The sequence below is a fragment of the Carassius gibelio genome, chromosome A7, assembly GCF_023724105.1.
Source record: "Carassius gibelio isolate Cgi1373 ecotype wild population from Czech Republic chromosome A7, carGib1.2-hapl.c, whole genome shotgun sequence".
Lineage (NCBI taxonomy): Eukaryota > Metazoa > Chordata > Actinopteri > Cypriniformes > Cyprinidae > Carassius > Carassius gibelio.
This window is the reverse complement of record NC_068377.1, coordinates 35,389,169-35,414,249: the sequence shown is the minus strand read 5'-3', so window position 1 is coordinate 35,414,249 and position 25,081 is coordinate 35,389,169. Positions and strand designations below refer to the sequence as shown.

General features: G+C 35.1%; 1 protein-coding gene across 4 annotated transcripts in view; it reads left to right on the top strand.

Annotated features, from left to right (window-relative positions):
• Positions 1–25,081, top strand: part of LOC128017380 (aryl hydrocarbon receptor nuclear translocator 2) — a 69,176-nt gene that overhangs the window by 10,096 nt on the left and 33,999 nt on the right. For 2 of the 4 annotated variants that reach the window (XM_052602744.1, XM_052602745.1), the window contains exons 3-9: positions 800–847; positions 2,435–2,479; positions 3,222–3,435; positions 4,321–4,534; positions 15,747–15,849; positions 19,884–19,949; positions 22,186–22,271. In XM_052602744.1, the coding sequence (XP_052458704.1) occupies positions 800–847; positions 2,435–2,479; positions 3,222–3,435; positions 4,321–4,534; positions 15,747–15,849; positions 19,884–19,949; positions 22,186–22,271 (776 nt within the window). The remainder of the gene's footprint in view (positions 1–799; positions 848–2,434; positions 2,480–3,221; positions 3,436–4,320; positions 4,535–15,746; positions 15,850–19,883; positions 19,950–22,185; positions 22,272–25,081) is intronic. The other 2 variants (XM_052602747.1, XM_052602748.1) reach the window with 1 other exon arrangement.

Sequence of the window (25,081 nt, the reverse complement as noted above, 5' to 3'; positions counted from 1 at the left end):
CATATGAGCCATTCTCACTGCTGTGTGTGTGCACTTGGATGGGTTAAATGCAGAGCCCCAATTCTGAGTATGGGTTACCATACTTTTCAAATGTCACGACTTTCACTCTCACTTTTTCACTTTCATACGTCATGGGAAGGATTTCAATATTGCCTAAAACATCTAAAGCAGTTTGACCAATAACATGCAGGTATTGTATATAATCGAGCAATCATGGGACTGCGCGTCAGGAGGTTAGATCTACAGGGAACGATCAAAGCGATGCAAATATGCACACGTGTTTTTGACTTGAAGCATTGCTGCGCACCGATCAAAAAAAGACACAAGAGGTGCGCTGCAACACGTGTCAAACGAACGAACAAACACACTAGAACGATTCGAAAGTATAAAAAGCTGTCAGCTCTGCTCTCTATAGCTCTCATTAATGTCACACAATGATCGATCTGCACAGTGCAAACAGCCAAAACCTGGATATTTAAGGAAATATTAAAATCCTGGCCAAGATGTGTCCCGTATGAACATATATATATTATATTATTATATATGATATCTGTTATAGGGCCACCCTACCCTTCATCTTCTTCTTTTCTATGTTTATAATTTATTTCTACATAATTTTTATTGCATAACGTGTAATTTATACATGTTTAATAGTCTATTGAAGGTTATAAGTTGCATAAGGCAACATCCTGAATCAGGAGTATATATATATATGTAATGGATATCTAACAAAAAACATTTTTTATGTATACAAATTCAAAATCATTTGTGAGCAAGTCTGTTTCTTTACTTTTTTCAGGATGGACTTTGATGACGAGGACGGAGAGGGACCCAGCAAATTTTCAAGGCAAACTTTTTCCATTGTTTACAAGCTTTTAAAACAGTCAAATCAGACCACGCACCATGTCCTTTCTTTTAATATTTTCTAGTTTTTGACTGTGTCTTTTAGCTGTGCCACAGCATTTGTGCCATTTCAAGACATCACTCATGTTTTGTTGCTCTCAACTTATGGTTTCCTTTCAGTTCATTTCCTTTTAAAGGAGCTGTATCCATAGTTGTGCTGCTGTAGCGTTGGAATGGAGACACTGACCCCTGCAGGACAGACAGGACACACTCCAGTTCCTCTCTGTTTGGAGCAATTGCTCACAAAAAAAGAAAGGAATTGCTGTCGTTAATTAAACATCATCATGTTGTTCAAAACCGATATACCGCTTCTTTCAGTGCAGCACAGAATGATGCACTGAAAATGTGTCGGATTTACTTTTAAAACCATTTTAACCCAGAAATAGATAATTAATAAATTACAAAGATAATAAAAAAATAATAAATAATTACAAAGAAATGGCAAGTAATACATTTAATTGATCATGGAATTGAAAATCCCGTCAAGTATACATCAGTAAACTTCAAAACAATAATTTTTACACTGTACACAATGATAGTTTATTCCCCAAAGATAAAAACATTGCTTTCTTCTAAACAGTCCATAAAAATGCACTATATTTGTATGACTGAAATGTATGACATCAGTGACCAAAAGTTTTAAAATATCATCAAATCTCATCAAAAATGAACAACAGCATATGGGCTTGGAACAACATGAGGGTGATTAAACAATGACATCATTTTCATTTGTTAATTAACTTACCTGCTAATTATTATACCATAGCCATATATATTGATGTACAGGCTTTTATGTCTGTTGTCTATAATGTAGAAGACAAGCAGGCAACTGTGGAATAATTACAAAGATTTTTTTTTTAAATCTTTGTTTTGATATTTTAAAATATAATGCAATGCATATGTTTGTATATAATGAGCTATTCAAGCAATCTAAACCTAAACCCATAAAAAAAGTTGTGCCAATTTGCAAAGGCAACATATCTAAGTTCACATGTTTAATTTTTTGTGCCATCAGATTGACTTCATAAATTGAACAAAAAAAATTATCAATTAACTATATAGACATATTTAAAAAATAACTAATAAAGGTGACAAAACACATAACTAAATTAACTTATTTTAACTGAATTTAAATAAAAACTGAAAACATAAACATTTTTAATACATACATTATATCAATAGATTATAAAGCATGATAACAATAATAATATCTCTGTAATGCTACAATAAAACCTGAACTGAAATGTCCAAATATTTCTTGGAGGCACCTTGTTTTGTCAAAAAGAGTTTACATCCTGGGATACAGACACCTCTGATTGTTTAGTTTGTCTTTTTTGTTGTTTGTCATTATCCATTGCTCTGTCCATTATTATATTACCATATTCACACACTGTCTGTAATCCTAACCATGCAGCATAATAAACACGGCTCATGATCACTTCATTTGAGCTGCAATCGTAAGACCTAAAAGTGATGTAACTGTCGTTCTCAGGCTCACTCGTCTTATTTTGGTCTCTTCTCTCTCCGTCAGGTATGACGATGATCAGATTCCCGGTGATAAGGAGTGTTATGCCAGGTAGGGATGTCTTGGGGAGGTTCTCTCAGGATAGCTAGAAATCAGGCCCCTGTCGCCGTCAGGACCGGCCTCATTCTCTCACCCTGGCCTCACACGAGCGTCTTTGTCTTGATCTAATCAAATGAGTATTTAATTATACTCCGCTGACGCTCTCATCTGAAAATGTCGAGTTACTTTGAATCATCGCACTTCGTGGATTTATCCTTTTGCATTTTCCTCTTAAAAGATTGGTACTCCTCAGTTTACCACCGGAGACTCGGCTAAATCACAGAAATGAAGTAATGAAGTCTTCAATTATCCTCCTCTCTGAAGAAGAAGTGTTGCAGCTTATTAGTCCAAGGATGAACTTTTGAAGAAAAGAAAAAAAAAACAAGCCTGAGCCAACTAACCTTATTTCTGTATAATGAAAGTCTTGAATGCCTCCTTTACAGTAATTCATAATTATGTATGCATCAATCAAGGTCAACATTGAACACGTATATGTATGTGAGGGCAGACATAGGTAGGTGTCAGTTATTGAAATTTCACAATTGCAATTATACAAGTGTGGAAGAAGTATCCCAAAATATATATTTTTTTCACATGGTAAAAACTAGAGTTGTTCAAGGACCTGTGTGTGTGTGTGTATATTAGTTTTGCTATCTTTAATGGTAATTATGCTCTACCTGTGGTCCTGTAGTTGTAAAATGGCTGTATGACTCTAATTACATGATAATGTAATGGTGCTCCTCTCTCCATCCAGAGAGAACCACAGTGAGATTGAGCGCCGCCGGCGTAATAAGATGACCCAGTACATCACCGAGCTGTCGGACATGGTGCCCACCTGCAGCGCGCTAGCCAGGAAACCAGACAAACTCACCATCCTGCGCATGGCCGTCTCACACATGAAGTCCATGAGAGGAACGGGGAACACGTCCACTGACGGCGCTTACAAACCCTCCTTCCTGACCGAACAGGTGAGAAAACATCCGACAAAACAACAGAGGACAGTAAAGGCCTTAAAATCATACATTGGCATTTTTTTCACCCTTGAAACATACTTGAAACACACATTTCAGAGGCCTCTAAATGTTCCACAGGATCAAAACTTGAGAAAAACCGTTGTTCACAATCTACTACATCCCTTCTGTTTTCTGATTGACCATTTCTAATATATATATATATTCTTTAAGCCAGTAAAAGGTATTTTAGAATAATTGTAAAACGTCTCTAGCTCATGGTATACATGTCTTTTTTGCTGTGAAATCTTTACTGGTTTTTATTAAGTAAAATTAAACATGAGAATAGCTTTAATGCTGTTGGTAATATTTCAGGATGAACACTCACTAGACATGTTATTGGTTGTTATTACTATCATTTTGTTTTAGAAAAAATCATGGTGAAATTTAATTATCAAATATGATCATCAAGCTTTTGAAGAAGATTTATTTGTATATTTATTGCATTGCATTATATGATTTGAAGCTACAGGGCTTTGATTATCAAATTAAGCATTTAATTATAACCTTGCTAAAGCAAATTATATTTATATGCATTTTATGTAAGATATCTGTTATACTTGTTATAAATATCTCATTGATTTACATTACAAGCTATCAGATCTTTTTTTTTCGGCCATATAAAAATCAACAGCTGCACCAAATTGCAATTTTTTGCTCATTTATGAATAAAATGTAGATGTTTTTTCCTCCTTAAATATGAGCTCCATATTCTCTCTGTCATACTATATGAGCCATAAAGTCCTGATGCATCAAATATTACACTCAACAAAAACCCGTGCAAACTTTTTATATATATAAAACTTCTAAAAGCCTTTTAAACCTCATTTGAAACTGTCACAGGAACTGAAACACTTGATTCTGGAGGCGGCTGATGGTTTCCTGTTTGTGGTGGCGGCCGAGACGGGTCGCGTCATCTATGTGTCAGATTCTGTCACTCCGGTTCTGAACCATCCGCAGTCCGAGTGGTTTGGCAGCACGCTCTATGAGCAGGTCCATCCGGACGACGTGGACAAACTGAGGGAACAGCTGAGCACATCGGAGAACTCAATGACAGGTGAGAGACAGTGACTGGGCTTCTCTCGCTTCACAATCACGAGTTCTTACCGCCGGGCGATGGACGTGATAAATGTCAGGCTTAGCTTTAGTCATGGAGTTTGGAAGAGCTGATCCAACACATTCCCATCTCAGTCTGGGTGACTTCCTGGCAATTCATATTTTTCTGGTGCTTGCAGTTACAACATGTGTTTTGTCATTTTGGGACTTGAAAAGGACAATATATAATGTATAATATATTATATGATGATAAATTGAATTTAAAGAGGAATAACAATAAAATTGTATATATACTATACTACTTTATAATAATAAACTGTAGATTGTTTATAATACAAAAAAAAAATTATGTTTTCATCATGCTTTCCAAGGCTGCTTTAAAAAAAAAAGATATACAGTAAAAATGGGGATTTTGTGAAATAGAACAAGTTCAAATAACTGTTTTCTGTTTGAATATATATTAAAATGTAATTTATTCCTGTGATCAAAGCTGAATTTTCAGCATCATTCCTCCAGTCTTCAGTGTCACATGATCTTCAGAAATCATTTTGATATGCTGATCAAGAATTATTATAATTATTATTTTTTTTTAATCAATGTTCAAATTAGTTGTGCTGTTTCGTTTTTTACTTCATGGTCCATTTTTATTCAGGATTCTTTGATGTATAGAAAGTTAAAAATTATTTATTTTAAATGTAAATCTGTTGTAACATAAGAAACTTCACTGCCACTTTTGATCAATTTAATGCATTTTTGCTGAATAATCGTAATAATTTCTTAAAATGTCAAGAATTCACAGTGATGCCCATGAGACAAGGTAGAACAAACAAATAAGGGTAAATTATGACTATGAATTATTTCTAGTGCAAGAAGCATTTTAAATGGACTTGAAGGAAAATCATACAGTGCTACATAACAATATTTCTCTGCGAGGAACATGCGTACGCGTGCAGATGCCTCGTTAGTATATGAGGTGAGAGCGAGTCAGCAGTAGCTTCAATCAGCTGGGAGGTTTTCAAACAGACTGCTGCTTATGACAATTTGCATTCAAAGTTTGAACAAAGTTGAGAATCAAGCTAATGTACTTTCTATGAGAACACAATTGCATTTTCTTATAGTACAAAAACGAGTGCTTGCATGATCAGAATGTCAAAGGATTCCGTAAACATTAATATGTGATTATATGTGAATTTTGAAGGGGAATGATATACAGATGTTGCACTGTAGTGATCAAGTAAAGATGATTTCTTTAAATTACATGGTTGATATAGATTTTGATTTGCTTGAATGGTTCGTTTCAGTGTCCTCACAGAAGTCAGACTTTGACATGGCCCTCTCAGACATGGAAACTCACTCTGTTAATGTTAAATATCATAGTCATGTTGCATCACCCTTGTCTTTTTTGGGAATTTGATCACAGACAGATGTTTTGACATTCTACTGCCAAATTTACTGGCAGAATTCAGTGATTGTGTGGAAATGGTTGCTATGTGAGGTACATATTCCTTTTCTGTTTAACCCATGTTCCTGTGAGGTTTTGGTGTTGGCATGCACTCATTTGTTGACATAATGCTTTGTTTGTCCTCCAGAAACTTTAATTTTATTTGTACATTGTTCATGCAAGATTCCGATGATGGTTAACAAAATTTGACAGAGGGCAGCTTTTTGGAGAACGGTTATAGCACCAATAATAAGAGTAAAGATGAAAAATAGTTGACTTATTAAAATGGACTACAGAAGTCAGACTGTTTTGGACACTTTTTGCTTGTAAACAGTTCTTGATCTGTGCATATTTCTCTCTTGATTCAGACAAGATGGCTTTTTCACAGGAGTAAACAATATTTAAGATAGAGGGCTTGTTTAAAGTCAAAAACATCTTGATGAATTTGTTTTTGCATGTTGCTTTTCACCTCAAGAGGTTAATCTGTGGATTATTGTGAAGGTTTTTATCAGCTCTCAATCTGACGGCACCCATTCACTGCAGAGGATCCATTTCTGAGCAAGTGATGCAATGACACATTTCTACAAATCTGTTCTGATGAAGAAACAAACTCATCTACATCTGTGATGGCCCGAGAATAAGTTGCATTTACAGGAAATATTCCTTTTGGGCGAACTGTTCTTTTAATTGCAGTTGAAGACTGCAAAGTTAATCAGAGGCAAAGAGTATTTCTGATTTGGCGGACCTATCATGTGACTCTTTTTGCCGTTTAGTGATTCTAGTGCTGTCACAGACACTGGTTTGATTTCTCCAGACACCTGTTTCAATGATATCTGTCAGATCACCATTTTATGCATGGTATTATTCCAAAATTGCTTGCAGCACCTTTAATGCAAGTTATTTTTTAAATTGTCTTGGCATATTATAGGGAGTTCAACTGCTTCACCACTGTGCAATATAAATGCATGCTTAGTAAATCATGCATGTGTCCTCAAATGCTCTTAATAACTTAAACTTGCTCACAGTTAAGTGTTTCACTTTGTGTGGTTCTCCACTAGAAGGCGCTAGACACATACAGCAAGCACAACTTCTATTCATCTTTTGTGCACACCCGCGACGTTTTTGAGTAAACCACAAGATGAATTACTCTCCTCAGATAAAGACAAAACAATACTGTGGGCAATCTTTCCATCTCATCCTCATTGAAATGTAGCTGAATATTATTTAAGGAGTTATGTAATTTAGAATGCATTCCTTCATATATTCATGCAAGGTTATTGTAGGTTTGCCTTTTTCAGTTTTTATTTTAATACTATTTTCAAGTTTGTTTAATGGCTTTGTTAATTTCAATTCAGTTTTTATATCAAGTATACATTTTTTTTCTGATCAATTCAAATCAAATCAAACTAAAGTGACTTTTCTCTCTCTTTTTTTATTACAACTGACTTGCATTGCATTCAAGTTGATTAAATATTGAATGCTAGATTTATTTATATTATTATTTTAGTTTTAGTTTTAGTCTTGTAGTTAGGAGATATACAATATAGATACTGGATTGCTGCATTTAATGCACTGGTAGCGTGCATTATCACTTAAATATAATTTATATATTAAAGTTTAAAAATGTTTCTGAATTAAAAAAAAAAAAAACTTTTGAAAAGCATGATAAATGTGTTGAATATGTGTAGAGATCAAATAATGAGTCAAAATAAAATTTTAAATTGTGTGTTGGACATGTAGTCCAGTTAATTGAATTATTGAATTGAATTATGGGACAGTTTTCTCCTAGAGTGTGCTTTGTTGTGTAGTCCATGCATGCAGACACTTGCAAACTGCAGAAACTGTTTGTTTCAAACCTAGTTTTACATTAAAATAGTTTTTGGTTTTAGTATAGGATAATTACCCTAAAACACTGACCCTGAAGCATGCAATGACTGGATAATTGAATTATAGCGATAACAGGAACGATCCAGTGTGGTCTCTCACAGCCCTTTTGTCATTCTTGTCTGATCTCCTTTTATTAAAAAGATTCAGTGAGCCATATGAGAATATCTACCCACACAATAAAACATCTTTACAGTCTGACAAGGCGCGAGCAGTGCATTGTCACAGTTCATTATGTCAACCGCTCATGATATGATGATTATTTTGAGAGGAGCAGTCCTTGATGTGGCTCGGACCACATTTAAATGAGACGTGGGGTCAAAGTGCCTGCTGTTTTCTGCCACAGTAATATGAGCACTGTCAGGACTCATGGAGTTCGCTTTATATGCAAAGAGGCAGATGTATTCATCTTAGTATGATTCATTTGTGTAATTGTATTCAGTGCATCTAGCCTCCAGTGGTTTGGCTGTGACATGAAACACACCAATCTGTCTGACCGTAAAATGAAAAGGATCACGGTCCTGGTGCATATTTAGTGAGGTCCAGAAATGGAAGACCAAATCTGGGGTTTCATTGATTTTCTTTCATGTAAACTTGTTTCAATGTTAATGTTTATGAAAGAAGTCTATAATGCTCACAAAGACTGAATATTTAGTTTCAGTTTAAAGTAACTGTTCTTTCATTGTATGAAGAAAAAAAAAGATCAAATAACTAAATTCAGATGAAATAAGAAAGGCAAAATATTAAATGCCTTGGATGTGCATATACTTACTAATCCACTATTTTGTAGAGCTAGATTTATTACTATTAATTACAGTAAGGAAATTGACTTTAGAAAGATGGCAGTCTCATTATTTTATTTTTACACAGAGATTAGTGGGTCTATTAGTAAAATCTTTTCACTTAAAATGACTTTAGCAATGTTTGTTGCATTATGTGCCAATAACGACAGTTCCAAAGTGGGAAATCTTGTGTTTTTCCCCTAAAATTTGCATTACTGTAATAAGTATTAAAAATATCTTAATATGCTGTTTTTTTTTTTTTTGTTAACAGACTTTTAGTTTAGCATCTTAATTTTTAAGGCTCTGTATGGTTCATTTGTAATAGTCAAAAACCAGATGTGGGTCACTTAATATTTTTTTTTTTTTTTTTTTTTTTTTTTTTTTAGAATTCTTTGATTAATAGAGAGTTCAAAATGACATTTATTTGAAATGGAAAACTTTATTAACATTACAAATGTCTTGACTGTCACTTTTAATCAATTTAATGGGTCCTTGCTGAATAAAAGTATTATTGCAAAAAAAAAAGTATCCAACTTTAAATCATATAAAAAAAATCTCCAGAAAAGGGCTGTAATGAATTTTCTTTTTAATCCCAAAAAAAAAAAAAACTCCCAAGTTTAGAAAGAATTCTGCCCTTGCAGAAGGTCCAGATAAAATATTGCGGTTAAAATATGCTGCTCATGATGAGGTTTTGATAACCTCATATGTTTTAGTGATAAAGTGATCAAATTAAGCGGCCAAGGGAGATATTTTCAATGTCTCCTCAAACTCTCCTCCGCTAATGTGCTCTCTGTGCTGGAATGTTAAGGGTTGGCTCTGCATACATAATTGATTAAGAGTGATTTGGGCTGCTTTGTGTGTGTGTGTGTGTGTTTCTCTGAAGCGGGAAATGATGGCTGGAGAAATCTGTGAGATCTTGCACACCATCCATCAGATCACACAACATCACACACCTGTGGACAACTACATGATCCGTTCTTGTCTCATATACATAATCTCATATATGGAAACACTTTTCTTGAAGCCTGCATTTGTAATGCATCATAATAGTACTCTTTATGCACTGTGATTACAACACATTGTATTGCATTACATTTTTTTGGAATCGCATAAAACCCCATTAATGGTTATGCTTTTGGTATAAATGTGTAATATAATATAAATAGCATGAGACATCAGAAAGAGTGTTGATCTTAATGCATTATACTCTTTAAAGCTGTAACTATGAATAGGAAAGTATTGTAATGCATCATAGCTCTGGTTACCATGTTTCACTGGCGCATAAAACTAATCCTAATGTGTGTTATAAAGTATAATGAATGGCACACGGAGGGCATTTCTGCCATTTAGAGCCATTTTTACATAACATTAGTTATGCACATAATGCCACAAGTCACAAATTCTGTTGAACTCTCAGAATTTTTGCAATGCAATTCATCTTTATGGTGACAAAATGAAATATTTTCTCATCAATTATTAAAGCATGCATTGTGACATGCAAAGAATGCACAAATTAGTTTTTGTTGCCCGTAGCTTACATATCTAAACTTGTTTACAAGTTTTGTGAGCTACGAGCTGTAGCATGAAATGCAAATGAATGAATGATCTTAGGACAATGAGCTCAGATATATGAGAATGCTGGTGATTTGAATAATAATATATGTCTTATTGTCTGCCAACATGGTGTTGATTCCAAAGGAATGCAAGGCTTAATTAAATGAATATCTGCTTTGGATGAAAGTTTCTGCTGAATGCATCAAAGTAAGAGGTGAACCTACGTAACCAGATATGTTTTGCCCTAAGGTTAAAGATTCAAGTGACGTCCCGACCTGAAATTCTCTGTAGAGATTAAACATGAGGTGCCTTAATGGGACTTAAACTCTGTAGTTGATAACTAAACTGGTCCATTTTTTCCAGAGTTTAATTTTATAAGCATACTTCACTGATAAAGATAACATTCTCATAACAAGCTTTATTTAATTTTTTTCATATTCATTATAGTCTGTGATTTCTCTGGCAACACTCTCTGTTTGTCCTTCCATCTATGACGGTCTTGTCGACGGCGACTGCCGCCTAAATATTGAACTTGGCTGGGGTTGGTGGCCTGGGATGTTTGCCATTTTTGTTGCTCGGTTCATTTTTAGAATAATAATGATTCATTTGCCCAACACAGATATGAAACAATGTAGTCTGTGTGGCAGAACGTGGCATATATGTGTGTCGCAGCAGCTTCTCTGATGCTAATGAAATGGGCCTTTGTCCAGATTCCACACTGTGACTTTTTCTTCTCAGAGGATTTGGGGATTTTTTTTGGAATCGGTTCTGGGACCGATCTTGGAGTTCTGGCTAACATGTCTTCATTCCTCCAAGCGTTGTCCTCAGATCCTCTTCAGGTGGTCACGGAGTTGAACTCGGAGGAGCCGCGCTTGTCAGGAGGTGAAGTTCCCATGTATTGGGCTTCTTACAAGATCAACCAAAGTTCCCTGTTGCGGAAGCATCCAGGGAAAGTGGTCCAAAGCAAACCCCACCTATTGAGCTCTGCTTTGGGAAACAGGAGGCTGACAAACGGTCATCCAAACCCATGCAGGTCTTCAAAACAGCAAACCATCATGTATACATGACTAGCAGTTACTCGTACCAGTGCATAGAAGAATACTGACTGAGGTGTGATTTAAAGAGAGTTACTGTTAAACTACACAATGGCTTTTATTGTGTCCTTCTCCAACTTCAAACAATAAGGTCAATCGAGTTTGAAGATGAATTCTGTTGCCCATTGCAAGTGGTTGTTTGTTTTGGTTTATTGTGGTCCTTGTCTTAAGTGTTTGGTTACACTTATCCATCTGTTGACACCCCACCTCTAAAAATCTATCTGGTTGCCTTATGTGGCACAAACTGTTTATTTAAATACAGTACAGACCAAAAGTTTGGACACTTTCTCATTCGAAGAGTTTTCTTTATTTTCATGACTATGAAAATTGTAGATTCACACTGAAGGCATCAAAACTATGAATTAACACATGTGGAATTATATACATAACAAAGTGTGAAACAACTGAAAATATGTCATATTGTAGGTTCTTCAAAGTAGCTATCTTTTGCTTTGATTACTGCTTTGCACACTCTTGGTATTCTCTTGATGAGCTTCAAGAGGTAGTCACCTGAAATGGTCTTCCAACAGTCTTGAAGGAGTTCCCCGAGAGATGCTTAGCACTTGTTGGCCCTTTTGCCTTCTGTCTGCGGTCCAGCTCACCCCTAAACCATCTCGATTGGGTTCAGGTCCGGTGACTGTAGAGGCCAGGTCATCTGGCGCAGCACCCCATCACTCTCCTTCTTGGTCAAATAGCCCTTGATGCCTTCAGTGTGACTCTACAATTTACATAGTCATGAAAATAAAGAAAACTCTTTGAATGAGAAGGTGTGTCCAAACTTTTGGTCTGTACTGTACCTTAATAATCTTGAAGTATGCAGTGCCAAATCTCAAACCATCATGAATATATGAATAGCACTTACTCATACGAGAGTAAACATGAATATTGTTTGAGACACAATTAAAGAGCAGTATAAAACTGGACAATGGCTTTTATTTTGTCCTTCTCCAAGTTCAAACCATGAGGTCAATTGGATTCAAAAGTTGAATTCTGTTTCCAATTGCAAGTGGTTGTTTGTTTTGGTTTATTGTTGTCTTTGTCTTGGAAGTGTCTGGTTCCACTTAGTCTCAGACTTAGACATTATGTCCACAGACTGCTGTCTGAATGTTTGATGCATAAAGCACAAATATGGAAAACACTATGGGAGATTAGAAGCGGCCATCTGATTGGTTGAATTCTACAGGATTTTTTGTAGACTTGTGTACATCTTTAACTGTCCACCAGGAAACAAAGCCATTGTAACGCCAAAACCCTTGTGAAAAAAGAAAGATATTGTTTATTGGGATCAACTAAATACTGGATTTTCGAAAGTATGTGAAGTTCACGACCTAAACTCTGCACTGTTGCAGGAAACGGTATGATTTCCTTGAATTAATGATCATTGGTTGCTTGCCGGTCTGTTATTGAAGGGAAATAGACTTTGTTTTCACGCCCCAACAAAACAATCTGCGTCTGGTTGGTTGTCTGTCAGACATATATATATATATATGGTGTAAAATAAAGCAATAAGCCCCAAGAAACTGTGCTTTACAAGGAATTTAACATAGCTAAGGAGCGTTGTTAGGCACTAACTTAGCTGTTATAAATTCACTGTAAACCACGGCTTCACGGGGCTTATTGCTTTTATAGAATGGTTATTCCATCTATGAAGTAAGGTTTCACAGAATAACACAGAGGAAATAAAGGGTAATGATATAAATAAAAAGTGTAGGTTATCTTCCAACAAACAATGTAGTTCCTCAGAAACAGTTATGGTTCCAACAAAGTGGTGTAGTTTAATTGTAATGGCTTCGAACGCGGCTCAACCAATCAGAATCAAGGACCGGAACTATCCGTTTTATGATGTTTCTTTACATTCCTCTGTTATCTTGAAGTATTCAGCGGCAAAACTCAAACCATCATGCATATATTAAAAGCACTACTAGAAAATTAATTGATATGTGATTATAGAGAGTTACCATACAATTGGTCAGTGTTTTTTTTTGTGTCCTCCGCCAAGGGGAAGTCGTGGCCTAATGGTTAGAGGGTTGGACTCCCAATCGAAGGGTTGTGAGTTCTAGTCTTGGGCCGGACGGAATTGTGGGTGGGGGGAGTGCATGTACAGTTCTCTCTCCACCTTCAATACCATGACTTAGGTGCCCTTGAGCAAGGCATCGAACCCCCAACTGCTCTCCGGGCGCCGCAGCATAAATGGCTGCCCACTGCTCCGGGTGTGTGCTCACAGTGTGTGTGTGTTCACTGCTCTGTGTGTGTGCATTTCGGATGGGTTAAATGCAGAGCACAAATTCTGAGTATGGGTCACCATACTTGGCTGAATGTCACTTCACTTCACTTCACTTCAAACCATGAGGTCAATCGGATTTGAAAGATTAAATATGTTGCCTATTTCAAATGGTTGTTTGTTTTTGGTTTATTGTTGCCTTCGTTTTGGTAGCATCTGGTTCCACCCACCCATCTGAAGACAGACGTCCCATCTCTAGATTGCTATATGATTGTCTTATATACATGGCGCAAGATGTTTTTATTTTATTTTTATATATCCCTCCGTTATCTAAATGTATTCAGTGCCAGAGCTCAGTGTTGGCACTTTATCACAAAAGTCATGTCATCCTACATCACCTCGGAGACCTCTGCCATTTTGACTGGTGGAAGATATCAAAGTCCAAAAAAAGTTCGTTTTTTGTTTTGGAGGTGATTGCAGTTGACGTCTGGAAAAATTCCTGTCTAATTTGACATCACTAAACTGTTATTATATTGGCCTCGAAAAACCTTTTGCGGCTGAAATCATTTTCCATTTCCAGCGAGGTTTTGCCTTGTTGAAAGGCCGATATTACAGCATGACATATTCGTTTTGGTAGGGCAGTGGGTCACAGTCTGGATGATTCACGATTATGGTTTGGCTTCGTTTATCATCTCCATATAGTTTTTCACCCATTTGTTTGTTGAACAACAACTACCAAGGGCCTCTTTCTTGATGTACTTGAGTGTGCATGCTGTTATCCGTCTTCGAGAAGGAGTATTAATAGCTTTTAAATGCTTCCAACTTTCTTGGCGTCTGTCCTTCAGAGTGGAAAGACTTCTCAACAATTAGATCTGCTCCTGGGGGCTTTAGCAGCTGTCACCGGATCAGTTCAGAGACCGCTGCTTCTCCGCTGAAAGGCATGTCAGCTAATTTGTTTATGGAAATAACTTCAGGCTTCAATAATCCTGAGCTTTTGGATCATTTCTTAGGTATCAGCCTTCCAAGCAGTATAACTCACTCTTTGACTATTGTTGAGGGTGTTTTAAGTCGGTAAAATTTTTTGGCTGCTTCTGATCGTGTTCCTCCCTTATTCTTGCTGAGACAGATGGGAGAAAACAATGTTAAAATGGTTGATTTGGTTATTATAGCCAGGATTCTGTGTTTTGTAATCAAGCAGATGCTATAGCTGTGATCGAGATGGTTATAATATTTACTATGCATCTGAAGGTGTTTGTGGGCACGTTGGTGTTTTGTTATGGGATTTATTAGGATTGAACGGCACTTCTACTGGTACTGCGGCATCTCAGAATTGTATTTTGTTACTTAAGGCCATCATGGTCATGATTCAAATTAGGGATGTGTACGAGTATAATCAACTAAACCAGTAAAAACACAATTTGGATAGCACACATTTGTTCCATGTGTCAGGCAAAGAAACAATAAAATTAGCCATGCTTAATCACTCTCATAAATCTAGTCATTTCAAATGAATGTGTGAGTGTGATGTTAAAGTGATATGAAGTAATAGCAGGTGCACCCAATGGTTGTGGCAGTATTTTGATTCTTATTGGTATATTCGATACTTGCATCCCAGCAAATGATGATTCAACTACTGGTTGAAAGTAAATGCATGTGAAACTAAAAAAAATGTATCATCACCCTGGTGTCTTCAATTAATATCAGTACACCGGAAGTGTATTTCTTATTATCAGGAATTGTAGTGTGTTTTTTTTTTTCATTACAAATATTTTACACATTTATGTTTTTATTTATATTAAAATGTATTTTTATCATTTTTTTAGATAAAAAAAAAAAAAAAAAAAAAAAAAATATATATATATATATATATATATATATATATATATATATATATATATATATATATATATATATAATTTTTTTATAATAATTATCATTTATTGATTTAATAGAATGATTGCTAAAAACATTAAAATAGAAAACAATTATTTTAAATATAAAATAAATATTATACAGTATTACTGTTTTTACTGTATTTTGATCAAATAAATGCAGCCTTGGAGAGCAGAATAGACATAAAAAAATCTCACTTAATACAAAGATTTGTGTTATCTGTATCATTTGCAATTAAAACATTTTAAATGTCATGTAAGGGGTTTTGTTAGAGATACTCTACAACAAATTAATAAAAAATTCAAATTCCTAATTGAACCTCTTTCCTCTTTCTTGTCTTTCAGGACGTATTCTGGACCTGAAGACGGGGACGGTGAAGAAGGAAGGACAGCAGTCCTCTATGAGAATGTGCATGGGCTCCAGACGTTCCTTCATCTGCAGAATGAGGTACAGTTTATGCTCTCCATGAGCTCACAGATCTCATGATCATAATCATGATGGTGGTTCAAGTGACCCTTTTTAATGCCATTTTAAGGTTCCTGATTTTATTTTGGTGTCTCCTACAGTTTACATGTATGCAAGGTCAAAAAAAGCTTTAGTTTTCTCTAAATATGCATTTAATATCACCTAATTTTTCAGTGATTCTCAAACAAAGCAGTTCAAAGTTTCAGTTTCTCAAAATCCCTTCTTTCCGTGAGCCTACTCTGCTCTAAATGGTCGTATGGCCCAGTCTGTTGTGATAGGTCTACCGCGTACAGTGGTTGTCAGAAATGATACGCCCATTGAACGGTCAATAGAAAATATAAACATCTATTATTTATCATACACACAGGCTGTGATTCAGTGGAGGAGCTGGTTAAAGTAAACTCTGCACTGAGCTCATCTTTCAAGAGCAAGCGTTTTGTAAACCTTGTGTTAAATTCCCCAAGATTAGAGAAGTCATCATGTCCATTTTATAGATATTACGATGCCATTCTCAACAAATTGATTTTACTGTTTGTTTGAAAAGGTTATTATTGTGGAAAATGTATGTCTCTACTTCTAAATAAATTCACACTTATATATCACACCTCTTTCCCCACCAGCATTTTTTTTAAAGTTTCCAGCCACCACCAGCGATTTTGACGATTTTCACTCAAATTTGAATATGCAATACACCAAAATAAAGATCAAAGATCAGAAAAGATCAATGTTTTATTCTAGCTTAAAGCATTGACACTTATAAATGTATAATTTTGAGAGAAAGGTGAGAAAATCCCATTTTTGTCCAAAACTACATCTAGATAATATTCAGTATTTGCAGATGGTCACATTATTTATCACATGCATCTGTTTACATAAGAGATGGCTAGTTTTTCTGTCCTGTTCATGTGTGTTTTTGTTCTGCAGCTTTTGTACTCGTCCGGAAGATGTGTAATAACGCCCCCGAGTGTATAATAGTGAAATACACGAAAAGCCGTAAAAACTCATCAATGGCAGGTTGCGTTGGAAGCGTTGACTTTAAATAGGACTGCAACAAACAATTATTTTGATAATCGATGAATCAAACGATTTTTAGACCGATTAATCAACTAATCGATTATTTTACTGATTAATCAGTAGACATTTATTGATTTATTCATCTTTTGCAATTAAATAAAATATTGAGTTATAAAATTCTAACAAATAAAGGTAATACGTTTTTTTTGAAAGTCATATTATGTAATTACAGTTCTACAATTAATATATACAAATAAATATATTTGGCACATAAAATTAGATGGCAGAGAAACTCTCGTATTCACCATTGAATTATTTAATTACCTAAAATATATTTTTGAAAGTCATATGAATAAGAAACAAAATAAAGGTTACGTGAAAAGACGTTTTATTTTTTTGGATAAACTAATATTCACAACATAATCTTTCTTAAAATACCTTATAGGCTTATGATAATCAAAACAGTCATGAGCTAGATACTAATACTAATAAAATGATTTTATAATTTGCTAACTCTACACTGGAGAGTTGCTTTATAACAGAAAATCAAGTCGTAGTTCTGAAAGCGACACTAACTCTAGTATTTCATGTTTAATAATACTGTAAAGCTGCTTGATCCAAGACTGTCTATTGCATAAAGTAGTAAAATAAATAAACGTGATGTGATTGGACTTTACTGGAGTACTGAATTACAGAGCTTGTGCAAACATCCACATCTCTGTAATAAGATGCGTTTTAAACTGTTTATTTTGTTATTGAGAGGAAAGCGCACTGTATATATTTACATAATCATCCAAATGCCGCTCAGAAGCCTCAGGTTTGGCTGCCTTTGCTCTGAAGCGCAGCGTCGTCTTTTCTTGATCTGCATCTGGAGAGCTGAATTACAGTCTTGCGCTACAGCGCCACACTGGTCAAAACACGTTATTGCAGACTCTTACATTAGGTCATATGACATAAAACGACTACCGTATTTTTCGGACTATAAGTCGCACCTGAGTATAAGTCGCATCAGTTCAAAAATACGTCATGACGAGTTAAAAAACATATATAAGTCGCACTGGACTATAAGTCACATTTATTTAGAACCAAGAACCAAGAGAAAACATTACCGTCTACAGCCGCGAGAGGGTGCTCTATGTCTTCAGTGTAGACTACAGGAGCACTGAGCAGCGTAGAGCAGCATATATATAGCGTATAGCGCCCTCTCGCGGCTGGAGACGGTAATGTTTTCTATTGGTTAATTTCTCTCAGTTCATGTTAAATTAATTTTGATAAATAAGTCGCACCTGACTATAAGTCACAGGACCAGCCAAACTATGAAAAAAAGTGTGACTTATAGTCCAGAAAATGGGTACTCGACAAGAAAAATATTTGTCGACAATTTTTTTTACATTGTCGATGTTGTCGATATGAACGACGTTGTGTTTTTTTCCATCTTTTATTTTGAGCATAACAATATAATTTTACTGTTTCATAAACTTTGAAGACGACAAAATGCATTAATAATTGGATTTGTTCAGCAATGAGGCAAACAGAAACTTGATTGCTGTTGTTGCTTAACATTCCTGTCCATCCTGCGGTATGTTGAGATGGTGTTTTCATTCATTATGTTGTTTTGAATCTCTCTTTTTAGGCTAGCAACAGATGCAAACATGCATTTCCCGAATTTGTTTCAAATGTCCGTACTAGTTTAAGTCACAAACCATGACGAGCAAATTCCAACATAACGTATGATTAAGCCACATGTGTTTTTGTGCTTCCTTCAGCACAGAAATATGAGAGTTAGGGACATCAAGAATGTGCTCATGTTTAACGTTTTCTATTTGTGGCTCTTTGACAGATTGAAACCGCATGCCAGCAAATGAGCGCATCTGTTGAGTGTGTGTAAAAATGCTTGGGATAAACAGAACCCTTTGAAAACATGATCATTGTTCTTACACACTGCTTTAATGCTATTAGATATCATGACTCAACTCTGAGGGACGCTTGTCATCCAAAAATGTACGTGCTGTTTATTTGCGTAACTTGCGTTCACGAACACTGGACAACCTATTTGACAAAGACCCGAGGGATGACAGACTGTGTTGCCAGGTTGAATGGAAGTGATTTTGAGAGATAAACAGCTCAAGTTGGAACAGATGTGAACTTTTTTTTAACTCCTCAACATGGTTTATAGATTTCAGGTCACTCATGTAGTCTTGAAATCATAATGGCTATGTATAGTCATGATATGGTAACTAGAATACATCAGTGCTCGTGCTTTAAATAATTATTAGTTTTCACTTTGAACTGACTTGTAAAAATCACCTTTTTTTAGCTTTGAGTTTTTTTTTATATTATTCTTGTTTTTATCTAAGTATCCATCTTTTATTAATACATTAATTCATTAACACAAACTCTGAGTACATATAATTTAACCTGAATCTTCTTTGCTGATTATGCTACACTTAAGGAATTATAATTTGAGTTTTTATCATCAACAGAAAAATAAATAAATATCATTTTTATTAAAATAAGTGATCATTTGTGCCACAAGTGCCAATAATTATGCTGAGGTTTCCAAAGTTTAAAGTTTAACAAAAAATTTGAATTGTCTTTACACAACCTCTGAGTACATATTTAATCTGAATATTTGCTCTTTTATGCTTTTATTATTATAAAAATAATGCTGTTTTTTTATTTTATATAATGATCATCAATGCCATAACTGGGTATAAATATAATTAGGTAGGTTTCCAAAGTTTAATGTTTAACAAAAAAAAAACATTATTTCCTCTTTTATTTTTATTTGTTTGTTACATAATTATCTGGTTAATACAGCCCTTGAATACATTTAGTTTAATACGAATATTCTTTTTTAATATTTTTCTTTTCATCATTTTATTATCATAACCGATTTAATTTAAGGTTTCCAAGCCTTAATGTTTAAGAAAAATGTACATTGCATTTGTATTCTTATCCATTTATGATGAGGCTTTATCTGTTTTTATATGTTTCTGTAGGTGTGGAAGTGCTCCACTGGATCATATCTCACTGAATCGGTTGTCCAGCATGAGAAAGAGATACAGGTATGATTTTTTTTTTTCGAAGCAGTTTTTAAATTTCACATTTTCAACCAATTCTGCAGTTATTCAACCCCAAACTATTGACCAAACATCCTCTAAATTAAAGCACAGCTTATGCATTAGTACATAACATTGCTAATTCTTCATTTTTGGGCTTACATATGCAATCCAACCATTTAAAAACTAAACTAAGAAAAAAGTAATATCATGGTATTAGAAAATAACCTAAAAATCTAGCTCCACATCTAGTTTGATGTGTTAACATACAAATTAACTAGTTTGATTTAAGTCAAAAAATATAAAAAATATAATTTAACCTGACTGAATGAACTTGAATACATCAGTTACACCAGCAACTTTTTAAATAATGACTGCATGTTTCAGTTTTCTTTCTTTTTTTTTTCTTTTTCCATGGAATAATGGTTAGTCTTGAAACAATGAAAGTAGCAGCACACAGTTTATTAAATAAACTCTTATCTTATCTGAACCACAATTTGTCTTGCGGCACTTTTCGGTGTCAGTTAGAACATTTGGCATTACATGAATTCTTCAAGGAATTTAGTTTCCTTAAAGTAAATTCTTAGAATTTGCTCCTAAGAATTTCACGCCAATGTTCCTGTTAATTTCTCCTGTAATTTGCCCTTTGACCCTGATGTTTAACCCGCTGGGCTCCTCCGCAGCAGGTGTTATTCGTCTGCATCAGTCTTGCAGCGCTGTGTGTTGTGCGGGTTTTGACAGCTCTGGAATGCAGGAATCACCTCTTCCAGGAATATCTGTGTACAAAGTATACATGTCTAGTTGATAAATGGTGTACGTGTGTCAAGAATTTATACAACAGTTCGTAAAGTTCACAAAACAAGGTCAGAGGGGCCAGTGTTGATGAGGGATATTGTTGGATAATAAATCTCAAATAATAAATATAGATTTTCATTATTATTTAAAGGAAAACGTCACAGTTTTTCCATATTCCACTATGTTCTTCCCCTGTCTCAGAGCTTGCACTCAATTGTAATTGCTGTAGCGCGCGTTATTTTTATCATTACATGTTTTCCCTGGGAATCAAACCCATGACCTGGTGTTTCTTGCAGGAGAATGAAATAATGAATGCAAATGGCATAGCTAGAAGTTGGACCCGAAATCTGAAAAAAAAAAAAATGAATGCAAAGTAAATGGAAAATGTTCAATCTAATCTTGACTGATTTGACGGGGGGATTGGATTGTGCATGAAGAATATTATGAGAAAGACACACAACGTTCTTCGTATTAATAGATGGAACTGATTCAGGGTAAATAATGTGCAAATTTAGTTTCCCTTCTCTTTTCTAATATCCCCTAAGCTATTATTTTCAGTGAATATTTTTGTATGTGGGTGTTATTATCATAGAAATTGCATTACTTGCATGAAATATCAAGAAATTGAAATAATAAAACTTAACTGAAATTAAAATTTTGTTCACACTTTATTTTATGAGCCAACTGTCACTATTAACCAACTGTTAACTACGGCTTTTAAACTCTTAATTCTAATTACTGCTTATTAATAGTTAGTAAGGTAGGTGTTAAGTTTAGGTATGGGGCAGGATTAAGGGATCTAAAATATTGTTATGCAGACTAAGGCATTAATATGTGGTTTATAAGAACTAATAAACAGCTAGTAAATGCATGCTAGCAAACAACAAGTATATTAGTGAGAATCGGTCCATATAGTAAAGTGTTACCAAAATTTACTAAAACTAAACTTAAGATTAATTATAAGTTACTATACCTTTCAAATGTTTGGGGTCAGTAAGAAATTAGCTTTTATACAAAATGATGCATTGAAACGATCAAAAAATATAAAGACATTAATGATGAACTTTGTTTATTTAATTTTAAATTTAATGTATTTTTGATCAAATAAATGCGGCCTTGGTGAGCACAAGAACATAAAAACATAAACTCTTACCAACCCCATTTTTTTAAACAGCAGTGAATTGAAAAAAGTATTGAAATACAAGCTTTAGGAAAGCAGAACTGCAATCATCTTGATGTGTGCAGATGGAGTCGTGTTGTTGTTGTGCTTCTGTGTTTTGTTTTGATGTGAAATGCTGAAGGGAACATTTTTGCTGAGGTGCGTCCCGGCTTTCCAAATCAGATCCAAATCCTCATATGTCCCAAATGCCAACTTTAAAGTAGCAAACACTAGTACCAGACATGTTTTGTTTGTTTCAATCTCTTTCTGTGTCTCTTTCGTTCACAGGAACGGTCTTGGCCCATCTAAGGAGGGGGAGGCGCAGTACTCTGTTGTGCACTGTACCGGTTACATCAAGGCCTGGCCGCCAGCGGGTACTTACACAAACACACTCAAAGCCACTGAATCACAGAGAAGCATTTGAATATACAAACAATTCTGAGAGACGCAAACACATACTCAGAAGAGTACCAGGTTTGTGGAATGAGTAACTAAAAGATGATTTGAGGCTAATATTATATTTAATTGTTATGGAAATATTATTCATATTTATTAATACACATACACTACCTAGAGGAGACATAATGGTAAACAGTGAAGCTCACCCATCATCGCTGATTCAATGTACTCGTTTATTCAATACCTCATAAATTATTCAAACTTAATTAAAAAAATCGTATTTTGTGTTTTTAAGACTAACCAAAGTCTTATGGGTTTGGAGCATCCTGAAGATAATTATAGGTTGAGAGTTTTCATTTTTGGGTGAATTAATTATTCCTTTAAGTTTGCATTTAATATCAGTGATGCAAATGATTCAGTGAATCTTTTTTGGAACCAGTACATTTATGTGTGTCAGTAATTGTTACAACAAAGTTCCAGTTGTTAAAATTATTATCATTAATATATTTTGCTCCAGTACAAATGAGGAGTAGCAATATTATGAATGTGTTTTGCTTACCGTAAATCCTGAACTCGCAATCCGAAGCCTAATTGAACACATTGTTTGGAACATGTGTTTGAACTTCTTGAACTATCAGAACTCTGGAATTCGGTGCTAAAATTCCATTAGAATCCTTCAGTCGGCAGAACTGTCTGGAGTTTTGGATGACTCCCATATGACACCGGCATGCAAGATCCCCCCCAGCCTGTGATTCCCATTAGCACAACAGCATGTGTGCAGTGAGAAAAGAAGAAATGGATAGAGAATTGAGCAACCCTGAACTCAAAAATGTGAACTTTTAGCCTCGTATCTTTGCTGGAGGTTTTCCAGGTATCCCCCAAGCGCATCTCCCAACAAATGTGTGTCGTAAAAATTAATTACACATGCTGGACATCATGTTCGTTGCATAGTGGCACAAAGTAAGGATAAAAATAACCTGCAACACTTGATTGTCAGCCATTATGGTGTCATATTGGAATGTAGCGATCTAAACAAAGACATCTCGTATCGTTTTCATCACACTGATCACTGCATTAACATTTAGGAAGCGCTCTGGCCTCACCAGATGGCCGTGATATGCATTGTTGATCAGTTTTCTAGCATTTGCAAAACAAACACAAGACTTTATGTGCTCTTTATTACTTTGATATGCGACCAAATGAATTCTGTCTGCTTGTATAATGTCAGTTTGTGCAAATTAAAAGCAGTAAATTAATTCAAACCATCGGTGCATCTGTCCATGGTATGCAGGCTGGTTTGTAGAGAAGTTTTTTTTTTTCTTAAATGTGTCATTTATGCAGTGATATATATACCGTTCCTGTTTATTTGTAGCACAGAGTCATTCGTTTTGCGAACTAGTGTTCCCTGCACCGCCATGCACCGCTGATGAATTGAGTTGTATTTAATCAGGGTGATAGTTTGCAGTGTGAATGCTGGGAACAGACCATGAACTAATGACAATGAATTGTCCATATATCTCTCTGCATTTATATTGTTCTGTATATATTTGCTGCATGCATACAAAGCAAACACACAGTGTGACAAATGTAGAGTCTTATGAAGCGATCCTTTTAAATGAACTGGTCTCAAAGACTCAAAAGGTACTCTTTTGAATTAGTTTAACCTTGAGAAGACTGTCTGCAATAGAGTGCAAGAGTTTTTCAGTGGCCTTGGTTCTAGTTTTTCCAGTGTTTTCCTCATTCATTTATAGAAAATCTTTAAATTGTTCTGAATCAAGGTTAATCACATTATAAACTTTGAATCTAAGCAAAAAATAGTATTTGAAAACCAGACAAAAAGGTATAAGACTTTGTACAGGCTTTAATGAGGGAAGGGAAAGAACTACAATCCAGTGAATCATTGTGAATGGCATTGATAGAAACGATGGAAAAATATAAATCTATTAATTAAAGATGTTGATTATATATAGGGAATGTTTTATGTAAATGCAAAATAAGTAAATTGAAATAATGGGAAATGTGTTCTTTTGGCCCATTTTGCTTATCTCAATTCTTTGATCAGTGAAGATATCACTGGAGAATCATGGGTAATGTAGTGATTCACCATGAATTCTGCTGCTGCAAATTCACGAATATAAAAAAAATAAGTGAAGTGACATTCAGCCAAGTATGGTGACCCACACTCAGAATTTGTGCTCTGCATTTAACCCATCCGAAATGCGCACACACACAGAGCAGTGAACACACACACACACACTGTGAGCACACACCCGGAGCAGTGGGCAGCCATTTATGCTGCGGCGCCCGGGGAGCAGTTGGGAGTTCGATGCCTTGCTCAAGGGCACCTAAGTCGTGGTATTGAAGTATTGAAGGTGGAGAGAGAACTGTACATGCACTCCCCCCACCCACAATTCCGTCCGGCCCGAGACTAGAACCCACAACCCTTCGATTGGGAGTCCAACCCTCTAACCATTAGGCCACGACTTCTGAATGGCTAAGCTGAATGGTTTGGGCTGATGACCTCAATAAAAGCATAAACCACCAGTTAGCAACTACTTTTTACAAGTTATCATTCAAAATTAATTCTATGGAGAAAATATATATTTTTTTGTTTGTTTTTTACTTCTGAAGTCTGTCTGATGCACTCTATGGACATGACAATAGGCCCACATCTCACTTTTCTTCCAATTTTTTTATTATAAAACATTTTAACGATAAAATAAGTTGAAAATAGCGTCAATTAGTAGAAAAAAAGTGTAATAAGAACAATTCTGTTGGAAAAAAA